At 34.9% G+C, this 24,335-nt stretch overlaps 1 protein-coding gene across 1 annotated transcript in view; it reads right to left on the bottom strand.

Moving 5' to 3' along the window:
• Positions 1-18,340: 18,340 nt before the first annotated feature.
• Positions 18,341-24,335, bottom strand: part of LRP1B (LDL receptor related protein 1B) — a 2,070,111-nt gene continuing 2,064,116 nt past the window's right edge. Inside the window, exons 88-91 of the mRNA XM_081584839.1 lie at positions 24,100-24,190; positions 23,008-23,152; positions 19,839-19,937; positions 18,341-18,545 (exon numbers count right to left, since the gene is read on the bottom strand). Coding sequence (XP_081440965.1) covers positions 18,405-18,545; positions 19,839-19,937; positions 23,008-23,152; positions 24,100-24,190 — 476 coding nt within the window. The 3' untranslated portion in view covers positions 18,341-18,404. The remainder of the gene's footprint in view (positions 18,546-19,838; positions 19,938-23,007; positions 23,153-24,099; positions 24,191-24,335) is intronic.

The raw sequence follows: 24,335 nt of genomic DNA, 5'->3' as shown, positions 1-24,335 counted from the left end.
AACTCCTCCAGGGTTTTACATTAGGAGCTTGGAGGGAATTATGTTAACTGACTATTGACACAATGATAATCCAAATCTTCATTCTTGTTCCCAAATCCCACCTTCACATGTAGATCATATTTCCTAGCATAGACTTAAACTTCTTCCCTTTTCTATTCTTTTTTTTTTCCCAGTATATGAGCATGTGACTATCCTGATAGAGTCAGTGAAATAAAACCCAACATGGAGATACTATGAGTGCATGAATATTGAGTGAGATACTACCACAAAATATTGATAGCATCCTGAATAAAATCGAGTGAGTGTGAATGTCCTTTGCAGTTATGATATAGTATGATAGGCAGCAATTAAAGAGAAGGAAAAGCTAGTGAAAATGGAGAAATGTAGAAAGAAAATATTTCGATTAAATTTTGAAAATTCACAAGAATTGATTGGAGTCAGGATCGTCTCTTTTTTTGTTGTTCATAAAAATTGAATTTTCACTAGAAATGATGCTATCAGTATGTCATCTTTCAATTTGATAGACTGACATTTTAAACCTTGTTCTTCTCTAATATCTATCTATCTATCTATAATATATATATGTGTGTGTATATATATATATTTTGCACAGAGCAGGAATAAAATTCTGACTTTTATGATGTGATCTAATTAATATACATGATTGGAATATGATTTAGGAAATCTTAAACCACACTGTTTCCAAATAACTAAGATTTTTCTCATCCACTCTTTATATCTGGAATGGCTATTTATTCATTTATCCATCTACCTGACCAATCACATTTGCACATATTTGGCAGTCTTTATTAATTTCCAGCGTATCTTAGGTTTTATATACACAGGTATTCTTCATGTAACTTTCAGGAAATCAGATATTTTCACTGATGCATATGTTTTAATTTGCCTAAAAGAACTGGCCATATCTGTGATTTTAATGTCAACATGAAGTATTCTGGGATTTATTAAGCTTCTTGAAAAACCACAATAATGCTGTACTGCATTTTGGATATCTTCTAAGAAAATTTAAAAATCTGAAAGGATTTATAATCCATGAGGATTTTATAACATTTGAACTAAAATATATTGTAAGAAATATCAGACTACCTTATAATGAAAATAGAAATTTTCAGCACAGCTATTACTTGAAAAGTGCATGGAGAAAGTATCTCTACATGCAAAACTTCTTGATAAGAGCCTGAGGTACTACCTATCTCTTTTGGAAATCATTGTAAGTTAAGCTTCCTTTCAGTGTAAGGAGATGAATTAGAGAAATTGGACATGACTTCTGTAGTTTGGAACATCATTCTTCTAATGTGGTCCTGAATTCATGGAAATATTAAATTCTTAAAAGAGTTCCCTGGGTTCTTGAAAATAGCCATTTAAGCTAACACACAGTTTACTCATGTTCAAATATAGTAATATATATGTCGCCATGTATAGTGAAAGGAAAACCATGAAATGAGTAACTCTGGGAGTTTTTATAGATAAAACATGTGTACCCCCAAAAAGGCTAAAACTGCCATCAGATGCTTTGTGTTACTCTGTTTGCACACAGCTCTGATGGTTTGAGGTTGACTTTAGGGCAAGCAACTGCTATGTTTGTCCTTGAGATACTTTGATACTATAGTCAGAGACAAAACTAGGATTTCAAAGAATCACTGAACTGATGATCCATGACTTTAGATCCATTTTATCCTCAAACTTGAGTGAAATAAAAGTTTTAATTTCATTTAAATTGCATACTTCTTAAATATATCTTATAAAATGCAAAAAAAATGGTAGATTTAAGATTCAGTTTCTTCAGTTAGCAAGTTTTAGAAAATATTCTATTAATCACAAGTTATCTTTATTAATCATAGTTACTTGAATGTGTAATTCAAAATGATAGAGAAAGCGAGGGATTTATTCTTAATGGTCAACAGATTCTATTGACTTAATTAATAGCCCTGTCGATGATAAGGGTCTAAAGTCTACAATTCTTCATCTTTTCATACAGGGTTTCGAAAGGCAGAGCACACATCTCCTTAGATATTAAATATCACTTGTCAGATACTTTTCCATTGTTTCAATTATACAAAATCAAATGTAACTTCTTGTTGAAATCTGCACAAGAAGATGAATTGAATTTGGCACTTCCCTCTTGCCAATCCATGAACTGGACACAGCTGTAACTATGTCTCATCAGCCAAAAGATTTGTAACAGGAGACTGGCATGTCAAAAATCTAGTTGCATGGAAGTAATTTTTGTGTGTAATAAGTGACCCATATGTAACCAGTGCTTGTTATAGTCTTCATGCTGTCACCAAAAAGCTCTAAAGCAGCTTTAGAGGGAACACAGTGGCCCTGTTGTTCTTCATGGCTGTCATAATAATACCTCTGAAATATGTAGGATACTTAGCATTTTAGGTTAGGCTTTTTATCAATGTCTCTCCAGTATATGACTTAATGCATGAACGCCTTTTAAGAATTCAACTAGTGAGAACTCAATTAGTGAGGTTAAATAAAAATATCCCACTAAAGAATAGAAACTAAATAAGTAAGGAGACTATGTTATGTATATATACATATGCATAGAGAGAGAGAGAGGAGGAGGAGAGAGAAAGAGAGAAAGAGGAGAATGTTTTTCTTCTAAGGCTCAATAAAGCTTTTGCTCATAGGTTAATTTAAGGAAATAATCTAGCTTGGTGTTCATGAAAAACACAGTCATCTGGTTTAAAATGACAATAATTGAAGTAAAAATGAGGTAATTATGTTAATAGCCTATTGAAGATTTCAGTCAAAAAGGGAGGACACAATTTGGGCACTTTATTAATCATTTTTTCTTGGAGTTGTATGACTCGTAAGCTGCTCTGTTGGGTTAACTCAATTAGAAGTGCTCGAAGATATCATAAATCTCTTCATTTTAAGTGCCTCATTAATTTTATGACAAAATTAACCCAACACCATTAGAGCAACAGGCAAATCTTGACAGCTATTTTTTTTTTTTAACTCTTAGACCGTTCTAGTTGATATTTGTTGCAGTCCACAAACAATGTTATCAGTTCACTAGATTCAAACTTTGAGCTTGCTACAGCTGATGGGATCCTCGAATCCCTGGTGACCTCATTGTGGGTGCCCTGTGTGTTCAGTCACTGAACAACATAGCTAGCTATGCTACATGCAACCTTTCCTTACCACGCAAAGCCATTCCTGATATGTTCACCCTAATAGAGCAAGATTACTTTCAACTTTCTGCTTGCAGTATTCTGATAACCTTGCATACTTAATCATAATTGAGAGTCAAGTGACTTCCACCAAGTATACATTTTAATTAGCTATCAAATGAATAGGGAGACTGTTTGTCTAGATTTTCTTTCTTTGTGCTAATTAATTGGGAATCAAGGGTCAGGATCTTGTCTTGCAAAGTCCATTGAAGACATTCATTTCAAATATTTATATACATCCACTTACAAGCACGGGATTCAGAGTTCATTTTACATTCTAATATAGGCCAAAAAGAAGCATTTAAATAGATGTGCAGGCATCATGCTGAAGTAATAATGATGGTAAGATAAATATTCAAAAAGATTTGTGTTTTCTATTGCAGTTTTTAAGCTAAATAAAGTGTGTCATTTTAAAAATTACTAAGCAAGCAGGCAAGAACTCTGTAGGCATGATTATATCTTAATCAAATTTGGACAGAAATAATATTTTTTTAAAAAGGGCAAATAATTCAAGATTTGAGGATTCTACAGAAAACAAATGGAATGTAGAATGGAGGCAGTGTTTTGGATATCTCAAATACTTTTGTGTTCAATTATTTAAAATGAAAACACTTAGGCAAAACTATTTAAGTTTTAATTTTTGCCTTATACCTAGAGTTACAGCACTCCCAAAATACTTGTGCACAATAACATCAGGTTTGCAAATAATTTAAAACTTCCTAAAACTATAAATAGTTTATTATTCTATGAAGTTTTTATTTGCTAAACATAGTGATCCTCCCCATGCCATGGCAAAATGTGAGATGAACATCAAGTTTCCTGAACAAGGGTGAACATAGTTCTGAGGTCAGTAATGAATGTGTATTGTTCTTCATGCATAAAAGACAAAGTTTGGAACTTCTCCTAATGGGAATTGAGAAAAAAAAAAAAGCATCTACCAGATCAGATCAGCATAGGGGCTTTCCTGGTGACTCAGCAGTAAAGAATGTGCTGGCAATTCAAGAGACCCGGAGACTGGGATTCAGTCCCTCGGTTGGGAAGATTCCCTGGAGGAGGAAATGGCAACAGACTCTAGTATTTTTTCTGGGAAGATCCTGTGGACAGAGGAACCTAGTGGGCTGCAGCCCATAGCTTCGCAGAGTCAGATGTGACTGAGCACAAAAGGTCCAGGTCAGTAGGTGCACACCAAGTGTCATAGTCTACGTTAACATATCCGTGCAAGGATATCATACCTGGCAAAGGATGTAGTTGGGGCTGCAATTTAGTTAAGTTTATAGTAGTCCATTGTCATCTGCCAAATAGATTCACTCATTTATTTATTTTTGACTAATGGTTTAAGATAGGAACCAGCACCACCATATCCTTTAAGTCAGGAGTCTCTAACCTCCAGGATCTAATGCCTGATGATCTGAGGTGGAGCTTATGTGACAATAAAAGAAATAAAGTGCACAATAAATGCAATGCTCTTGAATCATCCAGAACTGCCCCCCCCATCCAGTCCCTGGAAAAATTGGTCCCTGATGCCAAAAAATTTAGGGACCACTACCTTAGATCTTTAATTGAGGCTGTAATCTCTGAAATTCTTCAGGGAACGTATGCTTGCTTCTGTTTTACTCTTTGACTTGAAGATAAAGCAGTTTCAGGAGCTTCCACATTCAACCTTTATCATAACTCACTGTTCCTCCACAAATCAGCGCACGTGCATGTCAGGTGCTCAGAAAATGCACCTCAATTGCATATAGATGAGCCAGGAAATGGCTCCTAGGGAGATCCTTGAATGTACTAGATCTATTACTAGATAAACCTGGATCAGAACTTTACTCATTACTTGACCTCCACAGGCTCCCTCTAAACAAAGGGGCATGATAATTTTTATGGTACCTCTTATTCTCATCAGTTTGGATACTATATCCAACAACATTCAAAATTTCTGACAATTTCCTTTTTCCAGTGTGAGTTTAAGTCCAGTAATTGGCCCAGTGCCATTTGGGGACAGATTGAAGGAATATTTATCCTTCCTCAAGGGTGTTTGGTTTCACTTTCAGTTATTGTGTTCAGAGTCTATGCACTGGCTTAGGTTTTGGAAACCATATCAGGAATAATGATTTTTGTCCATTGTTGTAGAGGATGTAAATCTTTACATGCCAGCTCTAAATATCTTTGGTTGTACCATCAGGTAACACTCTAGTTGGCTGCTCATCTATTTTGCTACCAGAAAAATCTATGGCCTATCACCATTGCCACAGACCCAAGGCACCCAGGTTGCCATTTCAAACTCGCGGTTCATAGCAGTAAATATTTCTGAGTTCCCTCTTTTAGATAAGTGCTGCCACGTTCATTCTGAAATCATATTATCCCACTGACACTAGAGAGACCAGTTTTACAAAATATCTCCTACTATCAAACCCAGCCTACCAAAGTTTTTAAATTTCCCTCCACCAGAGAATCTTTTATTAACCTTTGTGAAGAGAGTGTCCTCTTGGATTTTACAGAAAAAACGATTGATCCATACATTAGGTGCTGACATGCAGTATATTGTTCTTACATTCCCACCTACCTCCTTGAGCCTTCTGACTTCAAGTACTCTGTTAAGGCAGTTCTAGCCTCCCTGTTTCATTCATTAAGGACCATCATTTCCTACTTCCGCTTCATTGACTACACTAAAACCTTTTACTGTGTGGATCACAACAAACTGTGGAAAATTCTTAAAGAGATGGAAATACCAGACCATCTTACCTGTCTCCTGAGAAAATTGTATGCAGGTCAAGAAGCAACAGTTAGAATTGGACATGAATCAATGGACTTGTTAAAAATTGGGAAAGGAGCTGTATATTGTCACCATGCTTATTTAACTTATATGCAGAGTCTAACATGTGAAATCCTGGACTGAATGAAGTACAAGCTGGAATTAAGTTTGCTGGGAGAAATATCAATGATCTCAGATATGCAGATGGTACCACCCTTATGCCAGGAAGTGATGAAGAACTAAAGCACCTCATGATGAACATGAAAGAGAAGAGTGAAAAAGCTGACTTAAAACTCAATATTCAAAAAACACAGATCATGGCATCTGGTCCCATCACTTCATGGCAAATAAAGGGGGAAACAATGGAAACAGTGAGAGACTATCTTCTTGGGTTCCAAAATCACTGCAGACGGTGACTGCAGCCATGAAATTAAAAGGCATTTGCTCCTTGGAAGAAAAGCTATGACAAACCTAGACAGAGTGTTAAAAAGCAGAGACATTATTTTGCCAACAAATGTCCATCTAGTGAAAACTATGGTTTTTCCAGTAGTCCTGTATGGATGTGAGAATTGGACCATAAAAAAAGACTGAGTGCCAAAGAATTGATGTTTTCGAACTATGTTGTTGGAGAAGACTCTTGAGAGTCCCTTGGACTGCAAGAAGATCGAACCTGTCAATCTTAAAGGAGACCAAACCTGAATTTTCATTGGAAGGACTGATGCTGAAGCTGAAGCTCCAATCCTTTGGCTACTTGATGCGAAGAGCTGACTCATTAGAAAAGACCCTGATGCTGAGAAAGATTGAAGGCAGAAGGAGAAGGGGATGCCAGAGGATGAGATGGTTGGATGGCATCACCAACTCAATGGATATGAGTTTGAGCAAATTCCATGATATGGTGTAGGACAGGAAAGCCTGTCGTGCAGAAGTCTGTGGGGTCACAAAGAGTCAGACATGATGGAATGACTGAACAACAACAACAATCATTCCTCCATGATTTAGATTTGGATATGACTGAAGTGACTGAGCAAGCATGCATGCACATGTACACAGGGCTTCCCAGGTGGTAAAGAACTTGTCTGCTAATGCAGGAGACATAAGAGATGTAGGTTCAATCCCTGGGTTGGGAAGATCCCCTGGAGGAGGGCATGGCAACCCACTCCAGTATTCTTGCCTGGAGAACCCGGTGGACAAAGGAGCCAGGTGAGCTACAACCCATAGGGTCAAAAGAGTCGGACACGACTGAAGCAACTGAGCACACACAGGCGCAGCATTACTTATGACTGTGCATCCAGATGCTCTTACCATAATGCTACATTCTCCCTTCATATTCTTCTCAGCTGATTCAACATCTTCATGATCCACTCTTGAATATATTCCCTTTCTTAATAACTAGGTCTTCCACTTCCTCCTGGAACAGGGACTGTTTCCCTGCTGGAGCTGGTTGAACCTGATTGTTGGTATAAAGACATTGAGATGAGAACAATCTGTGGGGAGAACAAGGATGACCTCCCAAGACGTCTGTTTCAGGTGAGGTCTTCAGGAGCCCTCAGGCAAAGGTGGGCTGTTTTCCTTTAGCAGATGGGCAGGTGCTCATCTCTTGGTCTGGATGATTCAGAACAACTTGGAGGTTTGACATTTTCACACTTCTCCACCCAAATATCACCTTTCAAAGTTGCTCTGACTTTAAGCTGTGAGACAAGTCAAGTATATGCCAGGGCACCTCCTTTGTAGTTCTGATTCATGGAAAATGAAATCCAGGTGTATTTTTCAATGTAATCTTCCTTAAGCTTTAGGAGGTAGGGATCCCTTTAACTGCCTCTAATTTGGCCCGCTGACCTACAGCAGGGGGCTTTGAGTTGATTGTTGGCTAATCTGATTCTATTATTGTCTTTTTAAGACAAAATTAGCCAACAGTATAATCCTTATAATTACTGTCGTCACTATATTGCTCAGGGCTACTGGGGTAAGCCTGTGTTACTCCTTCTACCTGTAACTCATCACAATTAGCACCAGTGAGACTTAGAACCTGTCATGTTATTGGATGTCAGGATAATCATTACCTCGCTTATCCTCAGTGATGGAGCCCTTAGTATATCTGCTGCTGCTGCTGCTGCATCGCTTCAGTCGTGTCCGACTCTGTGCGACCCCATAGATGGCAGCCCACCAGGCTCCGCCATCCCTGGGACTCTCCAGGCAAGAACACTGGAGTGGGTTGCCATTTCCTTCTCCAGTGCATGAACAGGAAAAGTGAAAGTGAAGTCGCTCAGTCATGTCCAACTCTTAGCGACCCCATGGACTACAGCCTACCAGGCTCCTCCGTCCATGGGATTTTCCAGGCAAGAGTACCGGAGTGGGGTGCCATTGCCTTCTACGTAGTATATCTGACTGGTGGGTAAATCTGCTTTAGAATTATTTCCTGACACTTTACTTTGAAAGGTCACTTTTTATTTCCCAAAGCAGAGCCTGAGGCATGGGCTTCACACAAGCAGCTTCTATCGGGCAGTGATTTTGAGAATAGGTACAGGAAACTGGGAATAGTAGAAAAGCCATACAAACAGGTGTTATCAAATTGATCACTGCTATGGGAAACTTGGGCTTCTCAGAGAACCTTCAAAAAAGACAGGAAGAATGAGGCATGAATTAACTAAGAGGTGAAATCGGGTTATTTTTATTGATTAATGGTTGCTCCCTGCTATATTAAGACCTTCCCACAGCACAACCATTAGCATCTCCAGGTTTCACATTGCTGAGTGCCAGCTGGGTTCCTGTTGATGTCCTTGTCTTCCCCACAGTCTGCTCACGTATCATTTGTCTTCAGACAAATAATCAAGGTCAATTAAGTGTGTAGCTTGAGTATGAATTTTTTGAGACCTCAATGATATCAAGGAAGAGATCATTCAAGAGTGGTTCATGAAGATGTTGGACCAGCAGGGAAGAATACAAGAGAATCAAACATTTAGCAATGATATCTGGCGCTAGTTGTTGTACACTGTCTCAGAGGTATGGCAGGGAAGAAGCCAAGAGCGTGTCACAGGTCAAATAATGCCACCATTAAGAGATCTCTGACTTAATCCTGGGAATCCAGGAATATGTTAGCTTATGTGGCAAAAAGGACTTTGTAGATATGATTAAGGTTACGCACCTTAAAATAAGGAGATTATCCTACACGGTATTATCCATGTTGGTCCAACTAATCACATTAGCCCTTAAACACAAAATTTCTCTAGCTGGAGGCAGAGTGGATCCATAGAAGAGTAGCTCAGGGATATTGCAAGCATGAGGGAGATATGAATTATGATTTTGGAATGCAGGGGCCCACATTCTAGGACCATAGAGATACGTCTAGGAGCTAAGGATGGACCCTAGCTGACAGCCATTGAGGTAACTAGAAACTCAGTTCCACAACTACAAAGAGCTGGATTCTGCATTCAGCCTGCAGGAACTCAGGAGCACTTCCTTCTCAGAGCCTGTGATAAGAGCCCTGGTCATCAACACCTTGATGCCAGCCTTGTGAAACCTGGAGCAGTGAATCCAGTCAAGTCAACATGGACTTCTGACCTACAGAATTGTAAGATGATATGTGTGCTGTCTTAAGGGGTTAACCCTGTGGTAATTTGTTCAGGCAGCAAATAATAATAATAATAATAATAATAATAATAATAATAATCATCCACAGAGAGACTAAGCGGAGCTGAGCCAAGTTCTCAGGCTGTGCTCCTGCAAAGCTAAGTGCAGCTATATTAGAGGTGAAAAGTGAGGCTGTGTGGTAGGAAGAGGTGTCTAATGTTAGGATTTCCCTAGTGACTCAGCAATAAAGAATCCGCCTGGCCATGCAGGAGAGGCAGGTTCAATCCCGGGTTGGGAAGATCCCCTGGAGGAGGGAATGGCTACCTACTCTGTATTCTTGCCGGAAACATCCCATGGACAGAGGAGCCTGGCGGGATAAAATACATGGGGTAATAAGAATCAGACAGGACTGAGCATAGATGCATGCAATGCACCATTAAAGGACAACATCTGGGGAAAAGAAATAGGGGCTACTATCTGTGGATGAGTTCGAAGGATTGGAAACATGACTGTGGATAGGAGAAAGGAAGAGATATTCCCAGATATTGCACTCAGATTGATTAAAAGTTAAGGAGGAAACTAGCAGTTTAAAAAGGCATCTGACAAGAAGCCTTTGGCTCAGTCATTTGTAATTGTCTCTAAAATACTTCAGAATAATCAAAAGTATTCATAAATCAGTATGATACATAAACCATGGACAGTTTTTAGCTGAAATAGAGGTATGTAAAAAACAAACAAAAACCATTGGTAGTCTACCAATAATTTCTCTGATGAAACTGTCTCTGCATAATAATAACTAGAAAAGTGTTTTCCCCATTCTCAGCATCAAGATGAAAGGCCTGAGATCTGTGTTAGAAAATGAAGTGGATAGCCATCCTTCTACTGAACAGTCAGTGCTTCTTGAGGAGATCAGAACACTTCCCCTGTCAAAGCTTCTACATTATTTTAAAGACTAATGCTGCCAAAAAATAGGCCAGATCTGTAGCACTGCTTTCAAGAAAGAGAAGGGGTACTGGAGAACTGTTGAAGCCTGGTGCTGTCTTAATAAATTCATGGAAATTTATATCACAACATAGGACCAGGTATTTGGAGGTGCAGCTGGGTGTGGATTACAGGAAGAATCCCCATAATATAGCAAACAGGAGCACTGACATGCTTCTGCACTGTTTTGTTTTATTAAGTAAAGATAGGCTGATAGACTGATTCTTAGAAAAGACCCTCCAGGATATATGATGGGGAAAAAGAAAAATCTCCAAAATGTACATCCAGTTGAGTTGACACTGGTATTTGAAGGCCTTAGAGAGACGTTTATATATATGCAAAAGTTCAGCAAATATAACACTTATCAAGGCTTTTCATTAGGGATGCTTCATGAAATATATCAATAAAACTTCAGTCAAAGAAAATTAAGGATGGAAGAATGATACAGTAATGAAGTGTTGAATTTTAAACAGAGTAATATTAAATGTAAAAATACTTGAAAATATTCCAAATACTTGATGGACAGCAGACAAAACATATAAAAATAGTACTTCAGTTAAAATACTTTCATAATAAAACCACAAACTATATCAACACAGAGGGTGAGTTAGAAGAGTCTAAGATTGTTAAATTCCTCAATTTAAAGAGAAAAAAGACATTTTAAAATTCTATATTTAATTATCTAGAGAATTTTTTAAGTTTAAAGTGTTTAACAGTAGAACAAATTATAAAATATAAAATAATTTTCAAAGGAGAAAAATAAAACCAATCCATAGAGTTTCCATAGAATAAGCAAGAAATTGAATATAAAGGAGTAATAAATCAAAGTGAAAGAAAGACATAAAACCAAATGTTTTAATGTTATAATGTTATATTTTTAAAGCAAGATAGAAAAATTAAATTCAAGCATGATTTAAAGCAAATTAATAAAATTCTCTTAAAACATAACTGGTTCTCTCTAGTTTTTAAAATTTCTAATAATGTCTATTTCTTCTTTACATTTATTTTCCGGTTCTTAAAAGGACTATTTTTTTTTTTTAACAATAAAATAGGCAATATAGGTAATGACAAAATAGTGAAAGATGAATATTGGCTTTCAGTAAGGTCACTTTGAATAGAAGAAAATAAGCAAATAAGGAGAGATATGATGATTTTATATTAAATAATAAGAAACCAGGAATTAGTTACCACTGTGGATAAGTGTAATGATTTTTGTAATTACAAGCCAGGGAAGATAAACATGATTAAAATTTCGGTAACATAGAAGAGAAATGCCATCTTTAGAATTAATTGGACATCAAAGCCAGTGTGTGAGAATATCTGAGTGTATGTGTGTGTACATATGTGTTTGCATGTTGTTGTTATGTGTTTATATAGATTTCCACAAACATATCATTGACTCTTGTAGACTGTGGGAATGGAGATTACTTCTGTTTGAAATCTCACTGTCCAGTTTTTTCCTACCTAACTTTTGACATTATTCATTGAGAAATGAATGTATCAAACCAATCAAGTCATTCTAAAGTTAGTCTCTGTGTATCGTTTTTAAAGTATCTCCTAAAAAGCCTTATTACAAACTTCTAAATTTTATTCTAAACTATATATTCACAGTTTGTTCTGTGTAGAAAAATCATTTCTCACTTATAAATTTGTATATTACTGTTCTAAATAAGATGCATTTGGTTTTCACAATTGACATTACATTTTGAAAGTCTAGAACAGTTATGTTATTTGTTCTCCAAACAACTACAGCATAAATAAGCTAGAAATCATCTTCTATCAGGAGGTTCATAATTTATGTATTAAAACTGCAAAAGAAACTACAGCTGAAAAATTAACTTGGAATGAATAAATGACTAAAGTATCAGAATTTCATTACCTAAGTTCACTGATATCTTAAAAATCCTGTGCTACAGGGGCAGACTATCCATCAAAGAGAATGAACACATTCTGAGCATAGAATTTATCATATAGACCATCTTTAGTAACAATTTTTCTTTTGGTTTTTGATCACTTTGGATACAAAAAATGACGGGATTCACTAGAAACTATTTTTCAGAATAAATTGCCGCCAGTTAAGTGTAATATCTACAAGAGAAAAGTTAAACCAGAGAACTTATTTCATTTATATTTCTTTTTCTAGACTAGATACATGCATCTTATGGCATGAAGTATATGTCCCTGGGCCTTTTGATATTAGCCTTTTGATATGGGTCTTTTTGATAAAATAAAAAACTACATGTTTTTCAGAATAAAACTGCTTCTGGATATTTTCAATTATCTTTATCTTTGCTAGAGAGGTTAATTTTCTGGATACACTAAGTTAACAGTAGATTTGATAGTAGTGTTGAAAAATGAACCATTTTTTGTCTCTTTCTATTGTTGGTTTTCTCATATTCAAAATACATGGAAAAATAATTTTTGTGCTCTGTTAGCCAGTAGTCATCTCACAAAGAAGTGCTTGAGTCTCTTCTTTTCTTCCAAGTTACAATTCAAGAGAATCTATTTGAATAATGTCTCTAAACTACATTCAATCTTTTAACATTGAGAGAGCCATTGTTAAATAAACTAATGATAATTGGAATGGGGCATAAGTTGAAAACACTGGTTAGCTATATTTTGCTCACTCTGCAGGATTTTAATAATCTCATATTTTAATCTTTTAAGTAAAACTACATGAAAAATTTGAAACTGTAAATAGTAGTATTCATAGAGAGGAATAAGATTTTGTATCTGTTTGAAGATATGAAGATGGGAGAAGATAAAGAAAAGTTAGCAATATATATGTTTTTTATATTTCCTTCATCATATTTACCAATTTTCCCTATTAAGGATTTGGAAAGTGTGGGCATTTTGCATATTATAGTTCATTTATAATAACCATAACATACACTGAGCGTTGAACTTCTTCATATGTCATCATAAATATGGAAAGATATATTCCTAGTTGAAAAGTGCAAGCTTGTCTCAATCTCAAGATACAACAAAATAAGCATATAACCAAAAACAAACAAAAATAACACATAATCATCAATGACATCAAAAAGGCCACAAATAAAACACATTTACATAAATGAAAATGGCTCAGTTTATGCAAAACCATACAAGTTTCTAAATGAACCTTTTTCCCTTAGTAATGACTTTTTAAAACTACATAGGCACTTCCTTAGTAACAAATTTCTGTAACTATAACTCATGCATCATTGACATTAAAGTCAAAACCTGGTAATGCTATGATTTTGATGATGAGGGTTTTTTTTTTTTTTTTTGACTCAGTTGACCCAGTCATTTAATAGTGGAAGACAAAACACAGTCCTAGATCAGCAGTTTTTAACAAGAGCAATATTGTTACCCAGAAGACATTTGGCTTTGTCTGCAGACATTCTGATTGCTGCAATTTGGGTGGTGCTAGTAGTGACTACTGTATAGGAGATAGAGATACTGGTATCTTACTCTATAAAGGACAACAAAGAACTATTTGGATCAAAATGTCAAAGGATTGAAAATCTCTGCTTTGGATGGAAAGACATTCAGATGGGAAGACTAATTTACCAGGAAGCATTCATTTCTAGACAAACTGTCCCATCGACTCTTAAAGGGATATTTCAGGAAGTATTTTGGTAATGTAAAGAATTATACACCTGACTTTCTAGCATCCAGGAGTCAGTTATTTTGGAATGAGAAGTCAAGTGGGCCTTAGGAAGCATCGCTAAAAACAAAGCTAGTGGAGGTGATGGAATTCCAGTTGAGGTATTTCAAATCCTAAAAGATGACGCTGTGAAAGTGCTGCACTACAATATGACAGCAAATTTTGAAAACTCAGCAGTGGCCACAAGACTGGAAACTGTCAGTTTTCATTCCAATCCCAAAGAAAGGCAATGCCAAGGAATGCTCAAACTACCACACAGTTGCACTCATCTCACATGCTAGCAAAGGAATGCTCAAAATTCTTAAGCCAGGCTTCAACAGTATGTGAACTGTGAAATTCCAGATGTTCAAGCTGGTTTTAGAAAAGGCAGAGGAACCAGAGATCAAATTGCTTCGTTGGACCATCGAAAAAGCGAGAATTTCCAGAAAAACATCTACTTCCGCTTTACTGACTACGCCAAAGCCTTTGACTGCGTGGATCACAACAAACTGTGGAAAATTCTTAAAGAGATGGAAATATTAGACCACCTGACCTGCCTCCTGAGAAATATGTATGCAGGTCAAGAAGTAATAGTTAGAGCTGGACACAGGACAACAGATGGGTTCCAAATCAGGAAAGGAGTACCTCAAGGCTGTATATTGTCACCCTGCTGATTTAACTTATATGCAGAGTACATTATGAGAAATGCTGGGCTGGTTGAAGCACAAACTGGAATCAAGAATGCTGGGAGAAATATCAATAACCTCAGACATGCAGATGACACCACGCTTATGGCAGAAAGTGAAGAAGAACTAAAGAGCCTCTTGATGAAAGTGAAAGAGGAGAGTGAAAAAGTTGGTTTAAAACTCAACATTCAAAAATCGAAGATCATGGCAACCAGTCCCAACACTTCATGACAAATAGGTGGGGAAACAATGGAAATGGTGAGAGACTTTATTTTTGGGGGCTCCAAAACCACTACACATGGTGACTGCAGCCATGAAATTAAAAGATGCTTGCTTCATGGAAGAAAAGCTATGACTAACCTAGACAGCATATTAAAAAGCAGAGACATTACTTTGCCAACAAAGGTCCGTCTGATCAAAGCTATGTTTTTTACAGTAGTCATGTACAGATGTGAGAGTTGGGCCATAAAGAAAGCTGAGCATCACAGAATTGATGCTTTTGAAATGTGATGTTGGAGAAGACTCTTGAGTGTCTCTTGGGCTACAAGGAGATCCAACCAGTCCATCCTAAAGGAAATCAGTCCTGAATATTCACTGGAAGGACTGATGCTGAAGCTGAAGCTCCAATACCTGGCCACCTGATGCGAAGAACTGACTCATTGGAAAAGATACCAAAGCTGGGAAAGACTGAAGGCAGGAGGAGAAGTGGACAGCAGAGAATGAGATGGTTGGATGGCATCACCAACTCTATGGACATGAGTTTGAGTAACCTCTGGGTGTTGGTGAAGGACAGGGAAGCCTGGCATGTGGCTGCAGTCCATGGGGTTGCAAAGAGTCAGACACGACTGAGCGACTGAACTGAATTGAACTTCTAGCATTTACATGAGTTTTGCAAAAGATAATTGAAATAGAAAGAGCTAAAGGTATAGAAATAAAGTGTGGGTTGTTGCCAATATCTTTGTTTTGTAAAGATCGAATGCAAAGTAATGGCAACTAGAAATACTGTGTTCGCAGTGGACTTGCTTGAACCAGTGTGGCATGGTGAAGCATACTGTGAAATAAGGGCCATGAGAATGTAGGTGGGATCTAAGGGTTAAAAAGCACATCCTTAGCTCTCTTGATATAGCTTTAACTAGTGTGCCAGACAGAAAATAGGTCATAGATGCCAGGCTATGAGTGTAAGCTGGTGTGTTGTATATCATATAGGATATGCTAGATAGTTTATACTAATGTCAGTTGTATTGAAGTCATTCCAATATGTGGGTTCTTCTCTTTCAAATAATAATTTCAGTTGCAGCCATAAAGCTCTTATATACAAAGATCCCATCAGAAAATGAAGCTCAATGATAGCTCTAGTCAATCAGGCCCTCCTGCACTGTCATCTCTAGTCAAATACTTCAAGTAGCTACACTAGTAATCATTCCATTTAGAAAATAATGTCTACACAGCATCTAATGGAACTGAAGTTTTCTATAAAGTACATTTTTTTGAGAATGGGAAACAGGAAGAACTTTGGCTTATTTCAATACAATTGTCATACTACTGTGTATATAACCAATCTTTCTACTGCAACATGGAGTCTCTGACAAGCCAAGTGTAACAGGGAAAAGGAAAAAGTAAGGGACATGTTTCCACTTCATAAGAGAATGTTTCCACTTCAATTAGAGAAATGCTTTCTCTATTGTGATTTGAAAAATGATGCAATGAAATCAGTCCTACCCCAGAGAGCATGTTCTAAAGATACAACAAAAATTACATCTCATGTTGACTAAAATAGCTTTCTAGGAAAATTAAACCCTGTAAAGACAAGAATTTTCTTCTTTTTAAAAACTACCCAACACAAGCACTTAAATATGTATAATTTCATTTAAATAAGTCAGTCAACAATTTTTTATAAAGTATTTAACACTTCATTGTAGAAACATAGGCAAAATGACTATTATAACCAAAATGAAAAATACTGTTCAATTTAAAAAAAGTACTTAAACAAGAACCTGGAAAAATTTATGATATGCATAACATCGTTCAAGCAAAATTGCACTAGTATTACATAAATCAATAGTTTATAAAGGCCTCAATATGGCAAAGTTTAGAAATAGGTAGTATGCATGCACATAGTACAACAAAAATCTCTTTATAAAACAGCAGTTGTTTTTTTTTTAATGCTTGTACAAAGGGATAAAGAACAACCACAAACATATTTCATCTGTTAATACATTATGACAGCTAAAAGTCAGTCATGTCTATCAGAGGAACAAAAAGCCCTCCATAACTTGTGAATAAATCTTTTGTGCCTTTAAAGATATTTGTATAAAAATGCTATATATTTTTTTTATACAACTTAAACAAATCGTACTTGTTTCCATTGAAATTTGAAAACAGACAAGTGAATGGGGTCCATGTGTTTTGCATAACCAGAGAAATCAGAGTACCAGAGTAACTGGTCAGCATGTATATGCTCCATCTTTGATAATGGGCAGATGATTGTTCTTTCATAACTTGGAAAGTCCTTTAAGAACATGTTTTGGATAGGGCAGATAATAGACTAGTCATGTTGTATATTGAAAATATCTACTGATTACTTTACACCATAATGGCTGCCTTGCCTATTCCTTTTGACTTCACAAATAGAATGCATTCACATAATTGAAACTGTGTCACCAATTTGTGTGCTTATATTGTATTCTTTAGTATTCTGTGTGTTAAGGGGTTGGGTTAATCCTCCACAAAATGCGTGTGACTTGGAGGAAATTCCTAAGACATGAGTGCCTGATGCCCTGTTGTGCTCTAGGCTGGCTATTGACCTCAGGACCAAGGGAAAACAAAACGCCTTATCCCATAGCAAGTGTGATCTTTCCACTTTGAATTATATTTTTGCTATGTTATATACCTACATATAACTATTTTTATAGGGTGTATACTTTTAGTATATCACAATAGAGTCCACTAAATTTGGGAAAATGTAGTCATATGTGTTCATGCAAATTATTAGTTTTACAAATTCTTAAAGTTTTTTTTTTTTTTCTCGAAATTTTCATCTAACACTTGGCAACCTAAGACTAATTTCAAAGCTGGTGATGCGGAACTTGTGAGAGCTATATATTTTCAGCAGTCTGAATCAGTCTTAAAGGGCACAAAGAAGAGAGTTGACTATTCCATTGTTCTTCCATAAACTGAAACAGAAAATTAACTGATATTGTATTACAGCTTTCAGACCGTATAATGAAAATGTGCAGAGATTCTCTTTGTTGATTAAATAGAACTGAAGAAGTTCATATAAAATAGATTGTTCATATTCACACTACAAAGGAATATGTTGTTTTTAATTTTAACAAATTCAAAGGTGTGTCATCAGCAGCATTGTTGTAAATTGTACTGTAGTGCAGTTCTTTTTCATAAAAATACCATACAAATGGTCAATCAAGAGTCTTCAGCAAAAAATAAAACCCAGAAAACTCAGAAAACAATTTACCAGAAGAAAGATAAAGGAAGAGGTAATGCTGATGCCAAAACAAGTAGAATACTGTTGAACATACAAAAGTAATCCTTATATTTTATACATTTGTACAGCATATAAAAGGTATCTCTGATTATGCCACCGTTTCTCTGATTCCGATTTCTATTTTCTTTGGAAGCAGTTCTTTCCTTTCATCAACACTTCCTAAGGAGTTTCGACAGTTTTGCCCATCCATATACAATTTCGCATATACAGGATTGGAGTAATTTGTTGGCTGAAGGAAAAAATAGATATGTTTTTATTACCTGTTTTGACTACGTTAATTTATTTTCTATGATATCTTTTAATGTTAACATTTATATGCATTGTATTTAACTTACTAAATACTAATTATATAAATGTAATTTAAATTCTGTTTATATGCTTTCATCAACTTTAGCATGTATTAGATAACACAATTGTATGCTTCTCAGGTAACTTGTGAACCTAAGGGGAGCTTTGACATATTGAAAGCCTAAAGAAATCTTCATTAAAGGTATATTGACTGCAACTTTATATAAAAGCAGGAAACATTAAACTGAATTGTCTTATTAACTTAACCCAAGATTGTTACATAGTTGCATTTTTAAATTTTGTCTTTCCAGAACAGAATGTTAAATCTTTATCATAATAAAGAAATATTACATTTTTTGATCCATGCAAATGAGACAAACATGATAAAAAATGAGAATGAAAAACAGCTGATGGGAGAGAGGTACAAAAGTGAGAACATTCAATCCTGAGAGCCTTAGTACTGTCTTTAATCCCTCTCCTGTCTAATATGAACCACGCAATTTTAGACAGGGCTTCCCTGGTGGTTTAATGGTAAAGAATCTGCCTGCAATGCAGGAGACATGGGTTTGATTTATGGGTCAGGAAGATCACTTGGAGAAGGAAATGACAACCCACTCCAATATTCTTGCCTGGGAAATCCCATAGACAGAGGAGTCTTGCGGGCTGCAGTCCATGGGGATGCAAAAGAATTGGACACGACTTAGTGACTAAACAACAACAAACTTTAGACAAAGCCCTTTTCTCTAGAAACCAGTTACTTAAAAAGTTTTTAAGAATGGTTTCATACACCATTTATAATTTCTCCATATGATGCCATATTTTGTAGTGTATTTTTATTTAAAAGGACGTCAAATTTGCAGATACCAAACAAAGCATCTTAATAGAAAATAAAGCCAAACATAAATTTAAATGTAAATTCTTCAGTTTACATTTCTGGCTAGAGATTTCTATTCTAACAATAGCAAATGCTCGTATTTATTGTAACGGAGCTTTAACATTTTCAAATTTTGGACAAGAGATATTTCTACTGAATAGCTTGCCTAAAATGATAACATTTTTTTCTCATGTAATCTTGCATAAGCAGGACACATAAACTTCCAAGTTTAATGCAGTTTTGAAACCTTTTGTTAATTAAAAACCATTAAAGGTAAGTCCCTATCTAAGTCTAGTAATCATTTTTGATTGTGAGGCATTCTGTGATGGAATGGATATGGAGTAATGAATTTTCTCTCACCCCAGCAGTTAGTGGTCCTTTCAAATCAGAGTTTAGGTAGATGGGCGGCGCTGTGTGTGGAAGCTTGAAAACACTGGACCCTCCCCCTATGTACCTGGCCTGTGTGTAAACAGAGAATTTTAGTTTCTGATCTAATATCATGGAACTATTTTCATTGACACAAACTCATGTTAAGTCATAAAAATAACATAAGGTATATTCTTCAGCCCTGAGGCATCAACAGTATATTCATGGTAGATTCAATAATTTATGAAACATCTATTAATATTAGATCCATGCTTTACAGTAGACATTTCTCTCAGTCTAGCTTACTTACGGACATAACATGTACCTAGAAACCTCCACACATTTCCATTTATTTAATTTCATTCTCCTTCCCCAAAAAGCATATATTTGCTAACAGCCCTGTGAAAAATGCATCAGCCTCCCTCACCTAAGGTTTCTGTTTGAAATGTTCTGATAGGAGCCCATTCCAGACACTCAAATATCTGACTGGTTCGAATTAAAGGTTCATGACCTCTGTATTTTTAGAAAACACAAATGAAATTTAAAATGTGAGATATCAAACCAAATTATCTTTTTTTTTTTTGAGAAATCTGACTTTCTAGTTTAAAGCAAATTAATTAGAAATCAGATTGGCTCACTAAACTCCATGCAAGAACAATGGTTTTAGAGTTTTTTGGGTCTAAGGGCAGAAAAAGTCACTCTGGTACACTCATATTCATGATAGAATACTTATTAGTGGCCAAAAAGGAAATAAGAAAGCTAGATTAAAAGTTGAAGGCTATTAGTGAACATACATATTTTTAAAAATTGTAACTATCAACTCTTAAGAATGAATGATCATGAAGTTTGAGATGAGGACAAAGATCCGAGGAAAAAGATTTTAAATATAAAATCAGGTCGATATTGTCTATTTTCCCCACAAATTCTCATTTAGAAGATATTAAAAACAATCTAAGTAAGGACTGAGATGAGTTTGTGTATAAAATCAATAGATACCAGTTCCCCTTTTCTGAGCTTTTCAAAGTATTCTGTGGTTGTGTCTATAGACAAATCTTTTTAAAATAAAATTTATTAATTATTTCAATTCATTTTATTTTTTTAAAATAAATTTATTTATTTTAGTTGGGGGCTAATTACTTTACAATATTGTAGTGGTTTTTGCCATACGCTGACATGAATCAGCCATGGGTTTACATGTGTTCCCCATCCTGAACCCCTCTCCCACCTCCCTCCCCATCCCAACCCTCTGGGTCATCCCATTGCCCCAGCCCTGAAGTAAGCCAATTCATTTGATTTTAAGGTACCATTGAGGGAGAAATTTATCCATTTTTGAAAATAATGCATATATTCTACAAAAGTCTTCTTTATGTGCCATGATATTTGTATTTGATCACATCATGAATATATCAAACCATTGTAACAAGTGGAAAATCAATGGAAAACATTTAATCATTAAGGTTGCTTTGGTGTGGCCATCCACTTTTCAAAATCGTCTATACCTATAAACATATTTTCTACAGTTACTTCTTAGGTAACAATTCATATTTCTATTTCAAACATCAAGAGACAACTTCTAGAATAAAATCTAATAGAATCAGCCATCGAAGTCACATTTAATGAAATTTTGGTCAGTCAGTCTGAAAATTAGTAAATAAATATTTATTGAATGTTATTTGCTAAATATATTAAAAATATACTCGAGGGGCCTTGAAACATATTTTTATCTTCCTAGAGTAAACATTAAAAAATAAATGGAATATTAAAAAAGCTATTCCCTTTTAAATATCCAAAGTTGGATTAATTCTATCAGCAGAAATAAAATGATGGGGAAAATGAGAACTCTCCTGTTCATAAGAAGTATATGAGATATATCCTCATCAGTTCATATTATATTTACAGGTACTGTATTTTGTTCCTAAGAAAAAAATATTAGAATATGAGAAGTCTATTGATTAAGATGTATTTCTCCTTTATACCAAAAATATCAAACAACAATTTGGACAGTATGTATAGTTTTTCAGTTTCAATAGAAAACACTGAAACTTAGGTTATGAGGATTTATTTCATGACAAAGTTCAAATGTAGGAGTTAGTAACTGAATTAATAATTTATAGTAACTGAAAATTACTTCCAATGAGGAAAATATTTACAATATCTTCTGATAGGATAAAATTTTTTCCATATACTAATGATTGATTTATTTTCATAGAAATGAATACTTCTTCAATTTCAGATCACCAGTTTTGGGCTTAGAAAGTCCGGCCATGTATTCAGACTAGATTGAATATCTGAGACCTTTTCAATTTCTTTGGGAACAGCTGTTGCTATGAGTACAAACCATGTGGTTAATGTAATTATTTAATATAAAGGTGCATTTTGGATATAATACCTTTAATATATCAGAATATAAAGAACCATTTAATTAATGAACAAATAAGCTTAGAAAATCATTCCATACTAGCAAACTGATGCTCTTAATTCATAGTAAATATTCTATAATTATCATGCAAAACATTTGGATAACACAGTGAAGTAAATCTTTGAAAGTTTACCTAGATGTTGTATCATTTATCTGTTTTTTTATAAAAACTTCCAAATTGAGCATTCAGTACTAACAGAAATTAAAAATAAAGACTGTGGGTTTTTAGGCTATAAATATCATGGATAAGTCTCAAACCAATAAGAAAAATATTATAGCAGGTAGAAAAATATTATTTAAAAGTGATATGATTATAAACAAATCCAAGGACACAGCTTAGTAGACTCTTCAGTTAAACATTATTGGAAATAAAGTACTTATTTTGGCAATGAAGTGCTGTACTTTTTTTTTTAGGTAGATTAAAAAAATAAATTTTATTTCAGTAATTTTACACCAGGCTTATATTTAGATGTGCCAGCACCTCAGCACATTTGACTAAAACATCTATGCTTATAAATTAAGTGAATACATATTTTTCTAAAATATGTTACATTAACTTCATGCTTCAGGTGAATGCAGTCCATAATTTTATTTCTTCTTTAGAAGAGACTATAACATTCAATAAATCCTAAAGTTCTTTAATCTAACTTCAGATAAAAGAAATAGTGATGAAAATCAGAACCATATTATAGAGAAATGACTCAAGAATGTTAGTGCTCACAGTCCATCATCTTAAAACTTTACCTTTGCTGGATCTACCATAAAGCCGGGATCTAAAAGACCTCCATCACTGTGATCATGGTCGACCTCATACATGTTATAAGATGGATTGCCAATTTCTACATTTATTCCTCCATTAATAATAGGCTGTCTTCTTATAGTTTTTGTCCTAGAATATGTGAACATTATATGAGTTGTCTAAATATCACAACATGGTGTATGAAACTACTGTATTTGCAGATTTAATGACATTTTAATAGAACTGGTGGAACACTCATACATAAAGTACATTGGAAATAAATGACATTCATTGATTCACAGAAGGACAAAAAATTCTTACTGTAATACATCATTTTCCAAAATTATTTAGATTTGACAATAAAAAATGCACTTGGAACATTCCTTGTAAATAGCTAATACTATATTAGTTGAAACTGAATATAATTAATTACCCTTTTACTTTCTAATTTTCCCCTTTTGTTCCTGAAAAACATCCATAAAAAAACAGTGACAAAGAAATTTTGAAATTGTTTTCAATCCCCAAGTCATGGGGCTAAAATTATTTTACATAATGCAAAAACTGACTTACAAACTCTAGGTTCCAGATAATCACCCCACAGACAACTCACTACTTAAAGATTTTTTTAATTGTGCATTCATGTAAATTGAAATAATGATACTTCCAGTAATACATAAAGTCAACAAATGTATAATTTATGAATGAAAAACACAATTTGTGACATATAATACATAATCATTATCATTCTATTGACACTGATAATCTAACACATTAATATGATAAAATGTTCTTTAGGGGCTTTTGCTGCTTCAAGGAAAAACTACTAAAATGCAAAATTCTATTGAAAGTTTAATATATTCCCTTGTAATTTTTGTTGGAATATATACAATAAATGCAACCATTCTATCAATATAATACAAGGGAAAGTTTGTTTGAATTATAATTACTTAAAATGAAAGAGGGATAAAATGGTTCAGAAAACGCAGAATTATGCAGTTGGAATAAGTAAATCATGTTTTAAGAAGTTTTTTAAAAGCCCGGTTTCTATAACTATTTATGTAATTTATTTACTGTTAGTCTAGAATACTGCCTCTTACCTTCTTTTTCTTTTACAAAGCACTAAACCAATTACCAAGGTGGTTATCAAAGTCACCAAGAGGACAAGAGGCACAATGATTGCTATGCTTCCTGGAAAAAGAAATGAATGAACAGATGAACACACAAAATGAAGTCAAGATGGGTATAACAATACTTTATTACATCAAATCATTTGACCATTGACATAATAACAATAAAGCTTAGGCCAAATGTCTATATTCCTAGTTCATCACTA

Source organism: Giraffa tippelskirchi, chromosome 3 (assembly GCF_054371585.1).
Source record: "Giraffa tippelskirchi isolate mGirTip1 chromosome 3, T2T-mGirTip1v1.2.pri, whole genome shotgun sequence".
Lineage (NCBI taxonomy): Eukaryota > Metazoa > Chordata > Mammalia > Artiodactyla > Giraffidae > Giraffa > Giraffa tippelskirchi.
This window is presented reverse-complemented; position numbering and strand designations above follow the sequence as displayed.